General features: G+C 41.7%; 1 protein-coding gene across 1 annotated transcript in view; it reads left to right on the forward strand.

The window, feature by feature from the left end:
* THBS2 (thrombospondin 2) overlaps positions 1 to 17,841 on the forward strand; it is a 179,781-nt gene that overhangs the window by 128,743 nt on the left and 33,197 nt on the right. The window contains exon 15 of the mRNA XM_040350916.1: positions 10,023 to 10,182. Within this exon, the coding sequence (XP_040206850.1) occupies positions 10,023 to 10,182 (160 nt within the window). The remainder of the gene's footprint in view (positions 1 to 10,022; positions 10,183 to 17,841) is intronic.

Here is a 17,841-nt window from a genome sequence, read left to right on the forward strand (position 1 = left end):
CTCTTTTCCTGTTTTCTCTCATGTCACGCTCATATAGCATAAAAAAATTATAAGAATGTCCACTATCATTTAATATAGCATGCCTGAGGTGGCAAACACGAGGTTGTGTGCATATCCACACTGTATTGTTATACAATCATTGTTTTTTTTTTTTTTTAAATCTGTTTATTGAATTTTAAAACATTCAACAAAAAAAAGAAAACAAACATTGGTCATGACAAAAATTGGCTAAGGTACATACAGAAATATGATGCGAGGCAATCTGAATACATAAAAGAGGGTGGGAAGCTCAAGTCATCACAAAGGTCTCAGCGGGCCGTCATTCACGAGTGGAAGAAAATAAAAATAAAAATAAATATAGATGTAAATAAAATAATAAAAAGGGGAACCCTGCAGCTCAAAGACACATGAAATATTACAGTCGAAGAGTCCTATACAACAGCAGGGAACAAAGAATTAAGTGGAGCTTGGGTCTGCGGCTGTGGAAGAATCCGCCAGCCATTTGGACCAAACCTTGTCATATTTTTGAGGGCAACCCCTATTAGCATAGCAATCCTTGTAAAGAGGCAGGCTGTTGTTGACCAATTGCTTCCACAGGGAGAGAGGAGGAGGAGTAGGTTTACGCCAGCTAAGGGCTATGGCCTTGCGGGCATAAAAGAGAAGCAACCCGACCAGGGTGCGACCTGCCACAGTGGGAATCAGTTGTTCTATCAGACCTAATATACACACTGCTATGGAGGGTTGAAGCGATATAGTGGTGATCTGCGTAATGACCCGTAGTATCTCCTTCCAGTAATCAACGATGGCTGGGCAGGTCCAAAAAATGTGGGTAAAATCACCTGGCACTGTACCACAACGCCAGCACCCCGGGGGGGAGGCGGGGTTCATTTTGTGCAACCTGTGTGGGGTAAAGTATGCGCGGTGAGCCATCTTGAACTGTATTAGTCGGTCTCTCAGGGAGACCAGGGATCTGAAAGGGAAGTCCCACATGTCATCCCAATCGTCATTGTCAAAGTCAGGAATGTCGTGTAGCCATTTGTGTCTGAGGTTTTCCAGAGTAGGGAGGGAGGTAATTATTAAGTGGGAGTACAGTCGCGAGGTGGGTTTGTCTGTACACCCCGACCTGAGGAGGGTCTCTAATGAGGACTGAACGAACTGAAGGGGAGAACTGGAGAATTGGCGACCAAAGGCATGGGAGAGTTGTAAATATCTAAAAAAATAACTCTGCGGGATGTTAAAGTCCGAAATCAGTTTGGGGAGGGGGGCCAGAGATTGGTTGGAGACCACCTGGGCCACTGTTTTAACACCAAATTTGGTCCAAGCGTGGGGTTCAGGCAATTTGTAAATGTGCTCAATGGTGGGGTTCAACCACAAGGGGGCAGCTGGAGAGAGTGCATTTTTAGGGTATCTTTCAATTCTAAGTCCCGCCCCCCAAGCACGAAGCGTGGTGCGCATGGAGGGGGTCAATGAGTACGGGGCCTTGGGGCCGCGAAAAAGCAAAAATTTCAGCGCTTCTAACGATTTTACCACCGCCGCCTCAACCATGGTGGCGGGGTTTGTCGTATCTGGAGTAAGCCACCAGGCTGCTGTAACTTGTTGGGCGGCCAGGAAGTATTTATGTAGGTCAGGGCACGCCATATACAATCCTTGTTTAGCTCAACTATTCTGTGCTAGTATTTGTGTAAAGATTATGATTTAAATAGGAAGCAGAACAAAGTTTCGAATTATAGCTCTGTTCAGTGTTTTAGTGTATTTTACCAAATGCAGATTATTTGTAGTTTTGGATAAAGCAGGGAAAATTTTGCCTGTCTGATACATTTTAATGCTGTCTTTGTTCCATGGGAAGATCAACCCTTATTAATTGTCATTTCTGAGGAGACATTTTTAAATGATGATACCTGCTTAAGTGAAATGTGCTCTTCACCTAAGAGTCTAATCCATGTCCAAGCACTGCTGTTTTCAATCATCCTAAAAATATGCCAAACTATTTTTAGAATAAATGAGAAAAGACTAGGCTGTTAAATGTCATCTCACAACCACACTGCTATGGTATAAGAGTCTAGGGTGTAAGGTAGATGGTGCATGGCTTAGATTAACTCAGTGGTATAGCAACAAATTTATATAGTATAGAGTATGAGAAATGTGTATGCAGCGCAAAAAAATATTAAATAAAATCACTAAAAAACTCACATATTCGACCTAAAAAGGTCATTAGGCATTATCGCGATCGCCGGGCGGACACCGGACCCCCCCCCCCCCACACACACACCGAGGACAGCATGTTCGGTGGCCGGGCTGAGGAAACAATTCCACAAAGCCAGTCAGGATTTGAGGTCATTTGTGATGCACACTGAGCCATCATTCATCCGCTTGACGTGTTAAATCAGGATCCCTTGGTTGAGTTTTATGCCTTATGACCTTTTAAGGTCGAATATGTGAGAGGTCATCTTTTGCACGGTGGAGGATATTTCTATGGTCACTTATTTACCTGCACTGAATGCTGAGAATCAATTGAGCCTTTCATCACTTACATATGGACTTTTTTTGTTTCTGTTTATGGATTTTAGTTTTTTAGTGCTTTTATTCAAGATTTTTTTGCGCTGCGCTGCACTGTTCTATTGTATATTTGTTTTGCTTTTTTTTTATGAATTCATCCTTAGTGCTGGCTTGCAATTTTCATTTATGTTTTTTCTGTAAAATATTTTTTCAGCGCTGAATACCTTTTATTGTTATGTGTGTGTTAGAAATGTTTTGCTGGGTTTGCTTTTCCAAACAGGATTTGACAGAAATGGACACATTCAAATGTTGCAATTAAAAAAAATCCAAGATATTTAACATTTGCAGTAAAGTTAGCTAACGTTGAATGCATCAACATAATAAGAAATTGTAAAGCTACTTTAAAGTTGAACTGAAGCTATCTAGAGAATACTATACAATACAGCAGGAACCATTTAGGAAAATGCCCTCGTGTTAATTCTTTACCTTGTACTGGCTTTAATTTCTTTAAACTATTAGTCTCTGCCAAGACGTCCGGCTGTTCTGTGATAATGCAAGCATTGGTTCATGGGTGGACTCAGGAAAACACATTGTCAATGGTCTGCCTACTCACTAATACCCATGACATGGGTTGTAAATGCAACATTGCTGTGTTTGAGAGATTAGGGCTGCAATGTACTAACTTAAAGGCGCTTCTGCACACAGGGACCATGTACAGTAAACTACCTTGCTGCCCTTTATGGGTTGTCAGCAGGAGAAACGTGCAAGTGATATCAAATACTATGGCTTAAAACTTACAGGTAATGCATATATTTTACAAAATGACTGGGCATCAGAAATACAAATACAACTTTAGTGGAATAGCTTTTGATACATCTTAAGATCATCTTAAAGCTAAACAATCAAAAAAGGATTAGTGAATTTGGGGGCAAAATGAGTGTAGCGCATGGAGTCTGAGTGCATAGTGTGCATATTCTAAGATATTCCTCAGGAGCAGACTCCCTTAGTAGCTGCTGGATTTTACGGCCTTGCTAATCTTTCTGATGGTAAACTGACTTACTGCTGCTGCAAGGCATTCACTGATCCACCAGTGGTTACCATCATCCACTCAAGCAATCCCTTTTTGTAAGTTTTATTTGCTCAATGACCAGGGGAGGGAGGTTTAGCAATGACAGGATAAATACCCAAAATTGTGACAATAGTGGAATAGTATTTCTTCTGCTCTAATAATTGACGTTGACCTCTCTCACAGGCTGGCGGTGTGCCTTTAAGCCAAGAATGGCAATTTTCATTGCTGTGCTTTAAGGCTGAGATTGGCAATGGACTGAGCAAACTTTTCCCAAAGGTGATTTCTTTAAAAGCCACCTTTCTATCTTCCAGGCCCAAATCATTTAATTTGGCTGTGCAACAGTTTCCTTCCTGGGCAGTGGGCCTGGGAGAAAAGTGCCTCTTCTTCAGATGCCTCCTCTCCAGACAAGGCCCGGGAGGCAAAGGCCCCCTTCTTTAACTACATCCTCTCCAAACAAAGGTCCCTTCTGGAATGGCTCCAAAATTGTTTACCTCCTTCCCCAACCCACATCACTGGCAATAAACATCCTAATGATTTGTTGGAGTGAAATAAATATTCATAACCCATAACATTGTATCTTCTCACTCCATCTACTGGAGAACACTCCCCAAAAGCAGACAGAAGTAAACAATGTCCTAGACTTTAGGGAAATACAACAAATTCAGAGAATAGTAATTATGCTACAGACTAGCTGCGAATAGTACATTTAGACTAGTGGCATGCCAACTTTGGCAGGGCCATTATATTCTGATGGCCTTCCACGGGGCAAGCTTTTGGCAAAGTTAAAGTATACAGTAAAGGGTAAGTTCCGCTTTAAGGCCTCTTCTCCTCTTTGACATTTGCCAATCTTTTTTGGGGGGGAGCGCTACCTGGTTTTGACAGGTACCCACTTCCGCTCAGATCTCCTATGCGATCTGAGTGGAAGTTCTCCTTCCCCCCTCCCTCCTGCAGTGACACATTACGGGTCCCAGAAGACTGCAGGACCATTCACCCGGCTGCAAAGCCGCAAGCTGTCATAGCCAGGTGCCCAGAGTTAAGATGCCGGGGACCAAGATGGTCCCCGGCGCTCCTTCGGATGAGCACAACGCTGGATCCTGAAACTGGTAAGTGTGACTGGAGCTCCTCTTTAAGCAGTTCCTATTTACTTCAAAACCTTGGATCAACTCTTTGCTGCCTTCTACTGTGTCAATAAAAGCAGTGCATCTGGATAATTGCAGCTTCAGTAATACCTTGGGAACTGTACCTGAACCCCACACACACAGTCTATAATGTTGTTTTGGGCATTGGATCCAGCTTGGGTGCTCGCCTCAACACTTGGTGCAATGCAGGTCCAGAGCTGTGGTTCATTCCTATGGTTCTCAGACCCTAAAGACTTCTCTGGGGTCCCACTGTGATCAGCGACATGACATAGTACAACAGGTTCTCTCTGTTGTTGGATCATTACTGTAGCCTCATACCAGCCTTATAATACCAGAAATTATGTTTGAGTTTATTCACTATTGGGTGTTTAAACGTTAAAACTTGTCTGTAAAAATTCCACCATTCTGAGGATTCTTCCACCCAGAGCCCATATAAGGTACTCAAGCACTTCTTCCTGCAGTTTTGCCACAAGAACTTGGAGGTCAATGCCTGGGTTGCTGTGTGTCCTTCTCTGAGCATGCTTATACAATTTCCATACACTATTTTGTAACTACACAGCAGGAGAATACCCCCAATATTACTAATGCCAGAAAACAGGCGCAAGGGAACCATGGGAAAAAACCTCAAGGAAACATTCATTCTGCCATTCTGCAAATCACTCAGCTAATTTGCAATGAACAAACAACATAATCCAATCTTTCAGGGCCAAACTCTGGCTAAACACTTGAAACACCTCCTTTCGCACTACTTTTTTGTGTCGATGCCCTTGAATAAATCATGATCCAAATTTCCAGAATGGCTCTTACTTCTGTTTGTCCTTGTGCGCAGAATCTTATGGATGAAAGTCTGACCATCTGAAAGCTGATGTCTTACTCATATACCTTTTGAAAGAAGACATCTCTTTGGTGAAATATTTTACAGTTCATAAAGGATGTCACAAGAGGAAAGGTCCTTCTTTCCAGTGGAAGGCTCCAAAACCCCCTCTTTTCAGGGGCTTCTACCTCCTCAAAACATAGAGCGCCCCATTTTTAGGCTTTAACTTAAAAAACAAACTTCAGCCCTTACTTTTGGTGCAAGACTTGGGACACAAAATTTACCAATTCTACCCCAAAGCCTCCTTCACAATGAATTGGTGTCCTCACATCTAATGACGCGTACACATGATCAGTTCGTCTGATGAATACGGTCTGATGGACCGTTTTCATCAGATGAACCGATCGTGTGTGGGCCCCATCGGTTTTTTATCTATCGGTGAAAAAACTAGAAACTTGTTTTAAAATGATCTGATGGTTAAAAAACGATAGAAAAAAATGATCATCTGTGGGCACGTCCATCGGTTAAAAATCCATGCAGAATCAAGTCGACACATTCTTGGAAGCATTGAACTTAATTTTTCTCAGCACGTCGTCGTGTTTTACGTCACCGCGTTCTGACACAATCGGTTTTTTAACTGATGGTGTGTAGGCAAGACTGATGAAAGTCAGCTTTATCGGATATCTGATGAAAAAATCCATCAGACCGTTTTAATCGGATTAACCGATCGTGTGTACAGGGCATAAGAGTTGAACCTATGTGTTCAATTGGTGGTTTCAAATGGGTACAAAGTAGAGTTTCAATCTCTACCCCCTCATTGTTTTTTTCTCTCAAACCAACCAAACTCTGCCTAAGTACAGTCAAATTTACAGACCACCTTGGACCATTTCTTATCCCAGAGAATGGTTGCTCCATTCCCTCTGGATGACAGGTTCAACGGATTCTATTCAAATGTATTCACAGTACCAAAACCCAGCTGGGGTATTTATGCTATCCTTGACCTAAAATCCCTAAACAAAAAACTTTGTGTTCCCAAGCTCCCAAGGTCAGTTATGGCCACTGTAGGGTAAGGGAATATCTTAGCACCAGTAGACATTCAAGATGCCTATGTCCATATTCCCACTTACCCATCTCATCAGCACTTTCTGTGCTTTGCAGTAGCAGACAAACCATTCCAACCGCCGTTTGGCCTATACTTTGCATCCAGAGTATTCACAAAGATGCTTCCACCCCTATTTGTCCTCCTAATGCCACGTACACACAATCCTTTTTCGGCATGAAAGAAACTTCGTTTTAAAAAAATGTCATTTTAAATGATCGTGTGTGGGCTTCACATCATTTTTGAGGTTCTGAAAAATGACAAAAAAAAATTCGAACATGCTGCATTTTTTAATGTCGTTTTTCGGGTTGTAAAAAATGATCATGTGTGGGCTAAAACGATGTTAAAAACCTGCGCATGCTCAGAAGCAAGTTATGAGACGGGAACGCTCGTTCTGGTAAAACTACCGTTCATAATGGAGTAAGCACATTCATCACGCTGTAACAGACAAAAAAAACGCAAATCGTCTTTTACTAAAGCAGCCCAAAGGCAAATGGAACTTCCCCTTTATAGTGCCGTCGTACGTGTTGTACGTCACCGTGCTTTGCTAGATAATTTTTTTAAAACGATGGTGTGTGGGCATAGTTGTTTTAATGATGAAGTTGGAAAAACTTCGTTTTTTCAACATGCTGAAAAACAACGTTTTTTTTTCATGCTGAAAAATGATTGTGTGTGTACGCGGCATCAGAACTCAGGTCATCCAGATTACAGGGTACCTAAACAGTCTAAAAGATTCATCTCCCTCACTGTCTGCAAACATACACATTATGTTTTTAATGTTGTCTGTGTACACATTGGGGAGATTTTATCTATCTAATTGTGCTAGTTACCATTGTCACCAAGAAAAAAAAGTGAGGGGACAACTAAAATTTAAAAGCTGCCCTCAGAATATTTCCAATGGGAACACCTGTTCTGAAGACAGCTGTCTAAAGAGTGGAATTCCCCTCACTTTGGGGATTTCCTCTAACTTCCTGTTGTGTCTCTAGGACAGGAAGTAAGGGCCATTTTTCAATGGTACACAAACCCTTTCTCTCTCTATCGAAAAACAAAAAAATGTTTTAGCTAAACATATACCTTAAAGCAGTGGTCATCCACCCTGTCCTCAGGGCCCACGAACAGGCCAGATTTGCAAGATAACTGAAATACATCACAGGTGATATCATTTGCTGCTCAGTGATTGCAGTATTCTACTCTGAATCTCCACAAGGTAATACATAAAATCTGGCCTGTTAGTGGGCCCTGAGGACAGGGTTGATGACCACTGCTTTAAAGTCAAAGCCACCTGTATTTGAAGTTCATTTAACCATTTTTTTTTAAGTGGTGGGTAGGAGGCAAGCAATTATAGACTAGCAAGAAGGTTAAGGAAAAACAGGAAAGGCTTTCACAATAGTACAGCGTCATTGTACTAAGAATTACTAGTGATTAGGGATGAGCTTCGAGTTCGAGTTGAACTCATGTTCGACTCGAACATTGCCTGTTCGCCCGTTTACCGAACAGCGAACAATTTGGGGTGTTTGCGGCAAATTTGAAAAGCCGCGGAACACCCTGTAAAAGTCTACGGGAGAAATCTAAAGTGCTAATTTTAAAGGCTTATATGCAAGTTATTGTCATAAAAAGTGTTTGGGGACCTGTATCAATGCAAAAAAAGTTTTAAAAATGACAGTTTTTTTTGGGAGCAGTGATTTTAATAATGCTTAAAATGAAACAATAAAAGTTAAATATTCCTTTAAATTTCATACCTAGGGGGTGTGTAAAGTATGCCTGTAAAGCAGCGCTTTTTTACCCTGTTTAGAACTGTCCCTGCACAAACTGTCATTTCTGAAGGAAAAAAAGTCATTTAAAACCACTCGTGGCTTTAATGAATTGTCGGCTCCCAGCAATACAGAGAAAAGGCATTGAAAGTCATTTAGGGGTCCCCCCAAATTCAATTACCAGGCCCTTCAGGTCTGGTATGGATATTAAGGGAAACTCCACCCCAAATGTAAAAAAAAAAAATTACGTGGGGGTTCCCCCCAAATATCCATACCAGACCCTTCAGGGTTTTGTATGGATTTTAATGAGAACTCCACCCCAATTTTTTTTTAAAAATAGCGTGGAGTTCCCCCCAAAAATCCATACCAGACCCTTTATCCGAGCACGCAACCTGGCAGGCCGCAGGAAAAGAGGGGGGGATGAGAGAGCCCCCCCTGGACCGTACCAGGCCACATGCCCTCAACATGTGGAGGATGCTTTGGGGGTCTACGGGAGGGGGGCTTATCGGAATCTGGAAGACCCCTTTAACAAAGGGGACCCCCAGATCCCGCCCCCCATGTGAATTGGTAATGGGGGTAACAATTATTTTTTAAAAAACAGACACCTTTGGGAAAGTCCTTTATTAAAAAAAAAAGATTCCAGCGGTGGTAATCCACTCTCGGTCTCTGCTCCAACGCTGTCGGTATCTTGCGATAGGTGATCTCCTCTCCGGGGTCCAGCGATGAGATGATCTCCTCTTCATCCAGGTCCAGGATCCAACGATGAGATGTCCGCAGCGCAACGCATCACCTGTCTCCACCGGAGACACCCCGGGAATGATGTGGCGGGAGCCAGTGACAGCTCTTATGTAGGTAAGGGTGGGGCCACCCGTCACATGACCCCGCCCCCTTGGATGCAAGGGAAAACCCAGGCTTTCCCAGTGACGTGCGGTGACCCCGCCCCCCTCTGCTGTAACACAGGTTTCGTGCTCGGATAAAGGGTCTGGTATGGATTTTTGGGGGGAACTCCACGCCATTTTTCTTTCAATTTGGGGTGGAGTTCCCCTTAAAATCCATACCAGACCTGAAGTGCCTGGTAATTGAATTTGGGGGGACTCCCACGCATTTTCTATTTTTATCAATGACTTTTCTCTGTATTGCCAGGAGCCGACAATTCATTATAGCCATGAGTGGTTTTAAAATACTTTATTTCCTTCAGAAGTTACATTTAGTGCAGGGACAGTTCTAAGCACGGGAAACAAGTGCTATTTCACAGGCATACTGTACCCCCCCCCCCCCCCCCCAGGTACGAAATTTAAAGGAATATTTCACTTTTATTGCATTATTAAAATCACTGCTCCCGAAAAAACTGCAGTTTTTAAAACTTTTTTTGCATTGATACATGTCCCCTGGGGCAGGACCCGGGTCCCCAAACACTTTTTAGGATAATAACTTGCATTTTAGCCTTTAAAATTAGCACTTTAGATTTCAAACGTTCGAGTCCCATAGACTTTAACAGGGTTCTAAAGTTCACACAAACTTTTGGTCTGTTCGCAGGTTCTGGTGCGAACCGAACGGGGGGTTGTTCGGCTCATCCCTACTAGTGATATGTGGTTAAATAATTACTCCTCATGATAAATATAGTTCAATTAAAAAGGTGATTTTTATGTTTCAGGATAATTGCCCTCTGCTGTTCAACCCACGTCAATTTGATTATGACAAAGATGAAGTTGGAGATCGCTGTGACAACTGCCCTTATGTGCACAATCCTGCCCAGATCGATACTGACAATAATGGAGAAGGAGACGCCTGTGCAGTGGACATTGATGGCGATGGTATGTTCTTAACTCTTTTATTTAGGCTGCGGCCATTTTTTTAAAGTTTAACAGTTGCAATTGATATGTGTTTTCTAGGCTAAACTAAAATTGTCCTTGTGCCAAGCACCATAACCCCCTCAAAGGCATCAGTGCAAATGTAAGCAGTTATGATCAAGTAGTGGGTCTTCCTTGTACCTGTTGTGAGCGTAAAGCTAAAGCACTGCATCCCTTAGCCCCTGTACTGGTGCTTCTTGATATTAGCATAGGATAGGACTTTGCATATTGAATGTAGAATAGCTGCAACAGCACTAGCAACACAACTGTTATTCTGAAAAATGTATTGAATAGACAGATCACATATTGAATTAAAAGCAAACCAGTTGGACACATTTTGGACCAAATTTCCACATTTCTTAGTCATAGCTTTCAAACATCTAAAGTTGTGCAGTGCTTTACACAAACCCTCCTTTCCCAACACATTGTTAATGATAGAGATCGTCAGCCAAGAAACAGTATGAATCATTAAAATAACGTGTCATAAAACTAAAATAAGTTTAAAGTCATACATTTAAAAAATCTTCGTTATAATCAGCCATAACCCCTTTTTTCTGCCAAAACAAACCTTTCCCATTGAGGCATGGATATCAATAGATACTCTGAAGGTATGCTGTGGTATCTGACACCAACATGTCAGTTGCAGATCCTTTGATGTCCTATAATTTACGAGGCGGTCCCTCCATGGATCGGGTTTGCTTTTCCAGCAAATCACACAGATGCTTGAGTTGATTGAGATCTGGAGAATTTGGAAGCCAAGTCAACACCTGAAACTCAAGAAAAAACAGAGGGCCAGATTCACAAATAATTGCGGCCGTGTAACGTAACCCGTTTACGTTACACCGATGCAAGTTTTCAGTGTAAGTGCCTGATCCACAAAGCACTTACCTGTAAACTTGCGGCGGTGTATCGTAAACACGTCCGGTGCAAGCCCGCCCAATTCAAATGGGGCGGGTACCATTTAAATTAGGCGCGCTCCCGCGCCGGACGTACTGCGCATGCTCAGTTTAGAAATTCCCGCCGTGCTTTGCGCGATGTGACGTCATTTTTTAGAACGGCGACGTGCGTAGCGTCCATTCGTATTCCCGGACGTCTTACGCCAAAACAAAAAAATATTGAAATTCGACCCGGGAACGACGGCCATACTTTAACATGGCTCGACTAAAGTTAAGCCATGTTAAAGCAGGTGTAACTTTGCGACGGGAAAAAATTACTAGCGACGACGTAACAAACTCGAAAACCGTTGTGGATCGCCGTAAATGCTCATTAGCATACCCGACGCAGGAAAACGATGCAAACTCCACCCAGCGGCGGCCGAAGTATTGCATCCTAAGATCCGACAGTGTAAGTCAATTTCACCTGTCGGATCTTAGGGCTATCTATGCAGGACTGATTCTATGAATCAGCCGCATAGATAGGACAAGAGATATGACAGTGTATCAGGAGATACGCCGTCGTATCTATTCTGTGAATCTGGCCCAATATTTTTTACTTTATGCTATAGTAAACCCCCCCCCCCCCCAAAAAAAAAAGATAAACAATTATTCATCAGTTTAGGCCAATATGTATTCTTCTACATATTTTTTGTAATAAAATTGCAATAAGCGTATATTGATTGGTTTGCGCAAAAGTTATAGCGTCTACAAAATAGTGGATAGATTTATGGCATTTATATTATTAGAATTGTTTTACTAGTAATGGCGGTGATCAGCAATTTTTAGCAGAACTGCGAATTTTTTTTGGGACCAGTGACATTTATACAGCGATCATTGCTATAAAAATTCACTGATTACTGTATAAATGACACTGACAGGGAAGGGATTAACACTAGGGGGCGATCAAGGGGGTTACATTTGTTACCTGGAAGGTGTTTCTAACTGTGGGGGGGAGGGGACTAACAGGGAGTACAAAGAGATTGTTGCTCCTAATCACTAGGAACAGATGGTCACTTTGTACTTCCCTGTCAGAGCTGGGATCTGTTTGTTTACATTGACAGATCCCCGTTCTGGCACTCTGTGGAGCGATCGTGGGTGGCCGGTGGACATTGAGGCATCTGGGGCCGTGCACGCGCCCACTGTATCTATTGCATGAAGTGACATACACCTAATCCGATTCACGCAATAGAGCCGACCTGCCACAGTATAACTATGATGGCTGGTCATCAAGTGGTTAAAGGCCCTGTAATCTATTTGTCATGAAATTGTTTCCTATTGTGCTTTTCTACCTTCTTGTAATGTCCTTTGTGATCTCTCGAACCCCCCCCAACCCCCACATCAATTTGCTTGGAACAGGCAGTGCACGTTAGTTGTGGTCATGTGGATTGCTCTATTCTAACTACACATCCCATAGTCCCTAATCCCTAGTCCATCTCGGTTGTGAGTAAGAGAGTGCAGTAGAGCAACAAGTTGTCATTGGTGGAACAGGTAAACTCAGGTTAAGTTTGCTATTCTGTGCTTGTGTATGTGACAGTTTAATTCCCGGAATGGACTGTAAAAAATGAGTTTGCTTACCTATACACTAGGGGCTATTTTCATCATCAAAGTAGCCTTCTTGTGGAGTGACATACATTTCTAGATAACTGTATCACTGCCAGAAACATTCCTGGAGGAATTGGTTTTCCGTAACGCTACTCAGTATCTTTGTCGTAGGTCATCAAATGTGAATGTCATCAAATGTGTGTCCTTGTATTGTATTTTTTAATTTTGGAAACAGCCAAAAGTTTCAGGATGTTGAGTAAGAAGAATGAAGTGATTTGTCAAGTTTTAAAATGGATTTCCGGGCCGGGAACTCAAAAACACTTAATGCATCCTTTGTACTGTCATGGTGAAGAATCCACTTGTCATGCCAGAGTTTCGGTATTTTCTTCCAAAACAGATTCTCGTAACCTTTTCAGAATTTCCAAGTAACAATGTTGATTGACCATTGTACCATGTTCTATGAACTATGCATACTTTTTTCATATAAAGTAAATTCTTTGTTTTCCACTGCATGCTCTGGCATTTTGTTTCCGGATCATACTGGAAACATCATGTTTCATCACTAGTAATAACCATATCAAACACCTCTGCATTCTTCAAAAGATTAGATGAAATTTGAAGATGACATTCTTTCTGATCTGTCAAGATTCGAGGAATCATCTTTGCAGATATCTTTCTCATTTTCAAATCTTCTGTTAGAATCTGCTGCATTGTTCATTGTTTCCCTGTTTATGTTAAATTCTTCTGCCATCATTTGCACACTTAATCTTCTAACTGAGTGTGCGAGGGTTTGCGCTCTGTCCACATTTGCATCCATCTTTTCCATTTTTGGCTGCACACTTCCCCTCCTTAGACCAACTTAAAAAACACTTGATTTCTTCATGGAATGTTCATCATCAGCCTTTTGTAATAGAGCTAAAGATTCACTCACACTTTTGCAAATTTTAATGCAAAATTTGATGGTAATCAAATTTCTTCTACTACTACTTCTGCGACCCAGACGACTGTAAATTAGAACATATCAGAACACGCTTGAGTGCAAATGGCTGTGTGTCACCACTATAGTGCTACGGCATGGGCATTCTGGGATTTCTGGGCATTCCGGGAATTAAATATTCACACCTCATATTTGTACTTTTTTGAAAGTTGTCCTGCTGCATCCTATCCCTCAGTTCTCCTTTCAGCCATTGCAAGTGAAATCAGTTAAAATTACCTTATCAATACAGGGTCACAACAAAAGTAAGTGTAGCCTGTAACAGAAGATGCTCTATACTTAAAACTATTGTGTTTTTGGTGACTGCAGGTGTCTAAAGCCTCGTACACACGATCGGTCCATCCGATGAGAACGGACCAATGGACCGTTTTCATCAGTTAACCGATGATGCTGACTGATGGTCCGTCGCGCCTACACACCATCGGTTAAAAAAACGATTGTGTCAGAACGCGGTGACGTAAAACCCAACGACGTGCTGAAAAAAACGAACTTCAATGCTTCCAAGCATGCGTCGACTTGTTTCTGAGAATGCGTGGATTATTAACCGATGGTTGTGCCTACTAACGATCGTTTTTTTCCCATCGGTTAGGAATCCATTGGTTAAATTTAAAGCAAGTTGGCTTTTTTTTAACCAATGGTTAAATAACCTATGGCCCACACACGATCAGTTTTGAATGATGAAAACGGTCCATCAGACCGTTGTCCGCTGGTTAACCTATCATGTGTACGAGGCCTGACACTTTTGGGTGTGTCAAATGCCTGCTTGCTCCACCACGCAAAATGTTTCCTCCTCCTGGCTTGTATGTCACTAGAGGATATATGAACCAGTAATGCCCGGTACACACGTCCGAGGAACACGACGGGCAAAACACATCGTTTTGCTCGTCGAGTTCCTTGTGAAGCCGCCGAGGATCTCGGCGAGCCAAGTTTCCTCATTGACTAACGAGGAAATAGAGAACATGTTCTCTATTTGGCCCGACGAGATCCTCGTCGGCTTCCTCGCCCAAAAGTGTACACACCACCGGGTTTCTCTGCAGAATACGGCTCCGATCGAGTTTCTGGCTGTATTCTGCCGAGAAACTCGGTCGTGTGTACGGGGCCTGAGAGAAAAGTATTGGATACCTGCAACTACCAGAGAACAGCAACAGACCAGAATTTTAACACACAGGTAAGCATAGCGCATCTTATATACAGGCGGTGCTAACTTTTGTATGGCTCTGTAGTGACAGGGTCAATTTAATATGATGGTACAAGACTTTAAAAAAAACATGAATGGTTGTCACAGCCTAACCAGTCAGTAAATCCTCTTTTAGCAGGATTTCCTTAAAAAGAAAAGGACTTTAATTTTAGTCAGTGGCAATCTAGACAAGGAACGGGGCTGGGAAACCTTGTTATATTACTATAGTGGGTATAGAAAATAATCACCCCCCCTTTAAAATAATCACTTGTTGTTGTTTTGCAGCCTGAAATGAAGACAGACACCATTTTTGTTTTATCCAGCTGTATTTACCAGTGCAACTTATAACATCCAAGTGAAAGTAACACCAACATGTCAGAAAAAAAATCTAAAGAATCAAAAACAGAACCACCTTTTGCTTTAATTGCAGCCTTTAGTCTGTTGGGATATGTCTCTATTGACATTGCACATCCTGACTTTTCAGTATTTGCCCACTAAAAAAAAATATTTTAGTCTCATCTAAACATAACCTTTTTCTATGTGGCCTCAGAATATTCAATGTGCATTTAAAGTGATCAGATAAGATTAAAACTGAATTATTTGGCCTTAACACCAAACAATATGTCTGGTGGAAATCCAAAACAGTTCACCATCCAAATAACACCATTCCTGCAGTAAAGCATGGAGGTGGTAATATCCTGTTATGGGGTGTTTCTCTGCAGCAGGGACTGGAGAACTTGTCAGGATAGAAGAAAAAATGAATGTGGCACAATACCATCAAATTCTTGAGGAAAATCTACTGCTCTCTGCCAGAAAGTTGTCAATGGAAATAAGGTTTACCTTCCAACATGACAATGACCCAAAGCATGCAGCAAAAATGACCATGCAGTGGTTTGAAGGAAACAAATGTGAATGTCCTTGCATGGCCTAGTCAGAGCTCAGACTTAAACCCCATTGAAAATCTGTGTAAGGACTTGAAGACTGCAGTCCACAAACAGTCATCATTAAATTTAATTGAACTTGAACAGTTCTGTAAAGAAGAGTGGGCAAATATTGCAAAGTCTAGATGTGCAACAGACTAAAGGCTGTAATCAAAGCAAAATCTGGTCCAACAATATACTGACATAAAGGGGGAGATCCTTTTTCCAACTTAGTGATTCTGTTTTTGTGTTTTTTTCCTGACATGTTGGTGTTATAAGTTGCACTATTAAATATAGCTGGATAAAACAAAAACTATGTCTGTCTTCATTTCAGGCTGCAAAGCAACAAAATGTGATTATTTTAAAGGGGGTGATTCTTTTCTATACCCCCTGCATATGATAATATCTGTATTAAGCCCCTGCGATTTGCCAGTTCCAAATTGCCACATTGCTGGCTCTGGAACTGTTCAACTCAGCAACTCATGTGCACAGCGATAATGAAAAAGGTTCCTGCACTACTTTTTGCAGATTTCATTGCGACTTGCATAGACTTCTGTTAAATGAAGTCGCAAGCCGCAATCAAAGTGTCAGTGCAAATCACTACTTCAGCACAATTTTAAAACTGCATCGGTGTGAACGGGGGCTAAAAGTTCTGTTTTTATTACTTTAATTAACTTAGAAATAGTAGATAATCATTCAGACACGACCTACATTCTATTGCTAGATTTAGCATTTGTCTCTATTATACAATGAACATTTTGAAAGACACATGTTGTCACTTTATTTATTATTAAATCTACCAACACTGTAGAAATGAAGAAATGAGCATTGTTTTCATTAACGGTATTGCAGTAGGATGAGATCTGTCATGTTTTATTAGACATTTTTTCTTTTTAGATTTTTGATGGCATGGTTTTTATTTAGTTTTAAAAAATATTATTTTTAAGTGAAATATTTCCCCACATGCCTAAAAAATTTAAAATACAAAAGGATAATTATAACCAAGAACATACATTTTATATATTGCAACTTATCAGCCTTTATATGTGGTGATGCATTTGTTTTGCTTTTCAGGTTAAGACCCCTTTCACACTGGGGCATTTTTAAGGCGCTTTAGCGTTAAAAAAAGCGACTGTAAAGCACCTGAAAGAAGCTGCATCTGCAATCCCATTGTGAAAGCCCGAGTGCTTTCACACTGAGGCGCTGCGCTGGCTGGGCATCAAAAAAAAGTCCTGCAAGCAGCTTCTTTGCAGCGCTTTAGGAGCATTGAATACACCGCTCCTAAAGCGCCCCTTCCCATTGAGGCAGGTTTTTTAACGCCAAAGTGCCTGAAAAACACCCCAGTAGGAAAGGGGTCTTAGCTGAGCCTTACCAGGGTTTTTCGGGTGCTGGCAGTGTGAAAGGGCTCTGAAAGCACTCTGGCTTTCACATTAGGATTGCAGATGAGGCTTCTTTCAGACGCTTTACAGGCACTTTTTTCTTTTAACGCCAAAGCGCCTGAAAAATGCCCCAGTGTGAAAGGGGTCTAAGAACACTTTTGGCAAGCACAGAAAATACCGGTTGTTGATTTTGGCAGAAATGCAGTGTCTTTGTCACTTCCTGTGAAATTAACTGGAAGCATAAAACAATGTTCTTCTGTAAACTATTCCCAATCCTCTGAGACATTAAAGTGTTTGTAACCCTTAATAAAAATAGAAATGAATCTTGTTAGGATGTTATACAGCACAGTGCTTGTGCTGTGAATTTTGGCCCTATGTATAACCTAAAATACCTGGCTGATCCTGCCTGGTTCTGTCCTCCCCCCTGTAAACTGACCACGGTTTATCATGGCTGCTGAGCCCTGACACTGTGGTCAGTTTACAAGCCTCCGTCATCTGGAGCTCTCCTCTCTGCTATTCCCTGTCCTCTCCCCCCTCCCCTCCCTGCCTGTCAACTCTATCCACTCCCCAGCCTTCCCCTCCTGCTCTTATCATAACACAATAAAATTGCTTCAATCCCCTCTGCTATCTTAAATAATGTCCCCAGCGTATGTGTTTTTTTTTAATGCCACTGTGT

Source organism: Rana temporaria, chromosome 4, assembly GCF_905171775.1.
Source record: "Rana temporaria chromosome 4, aRanTem1.1, whole genome shotgun sequence".
In the NCBI taxonomy this organism is placed as follows: Eukaryota; Metazoa; Chordata; class Amphibia; order Anura; family Ranidae; genus Rana; species Rana temporaria.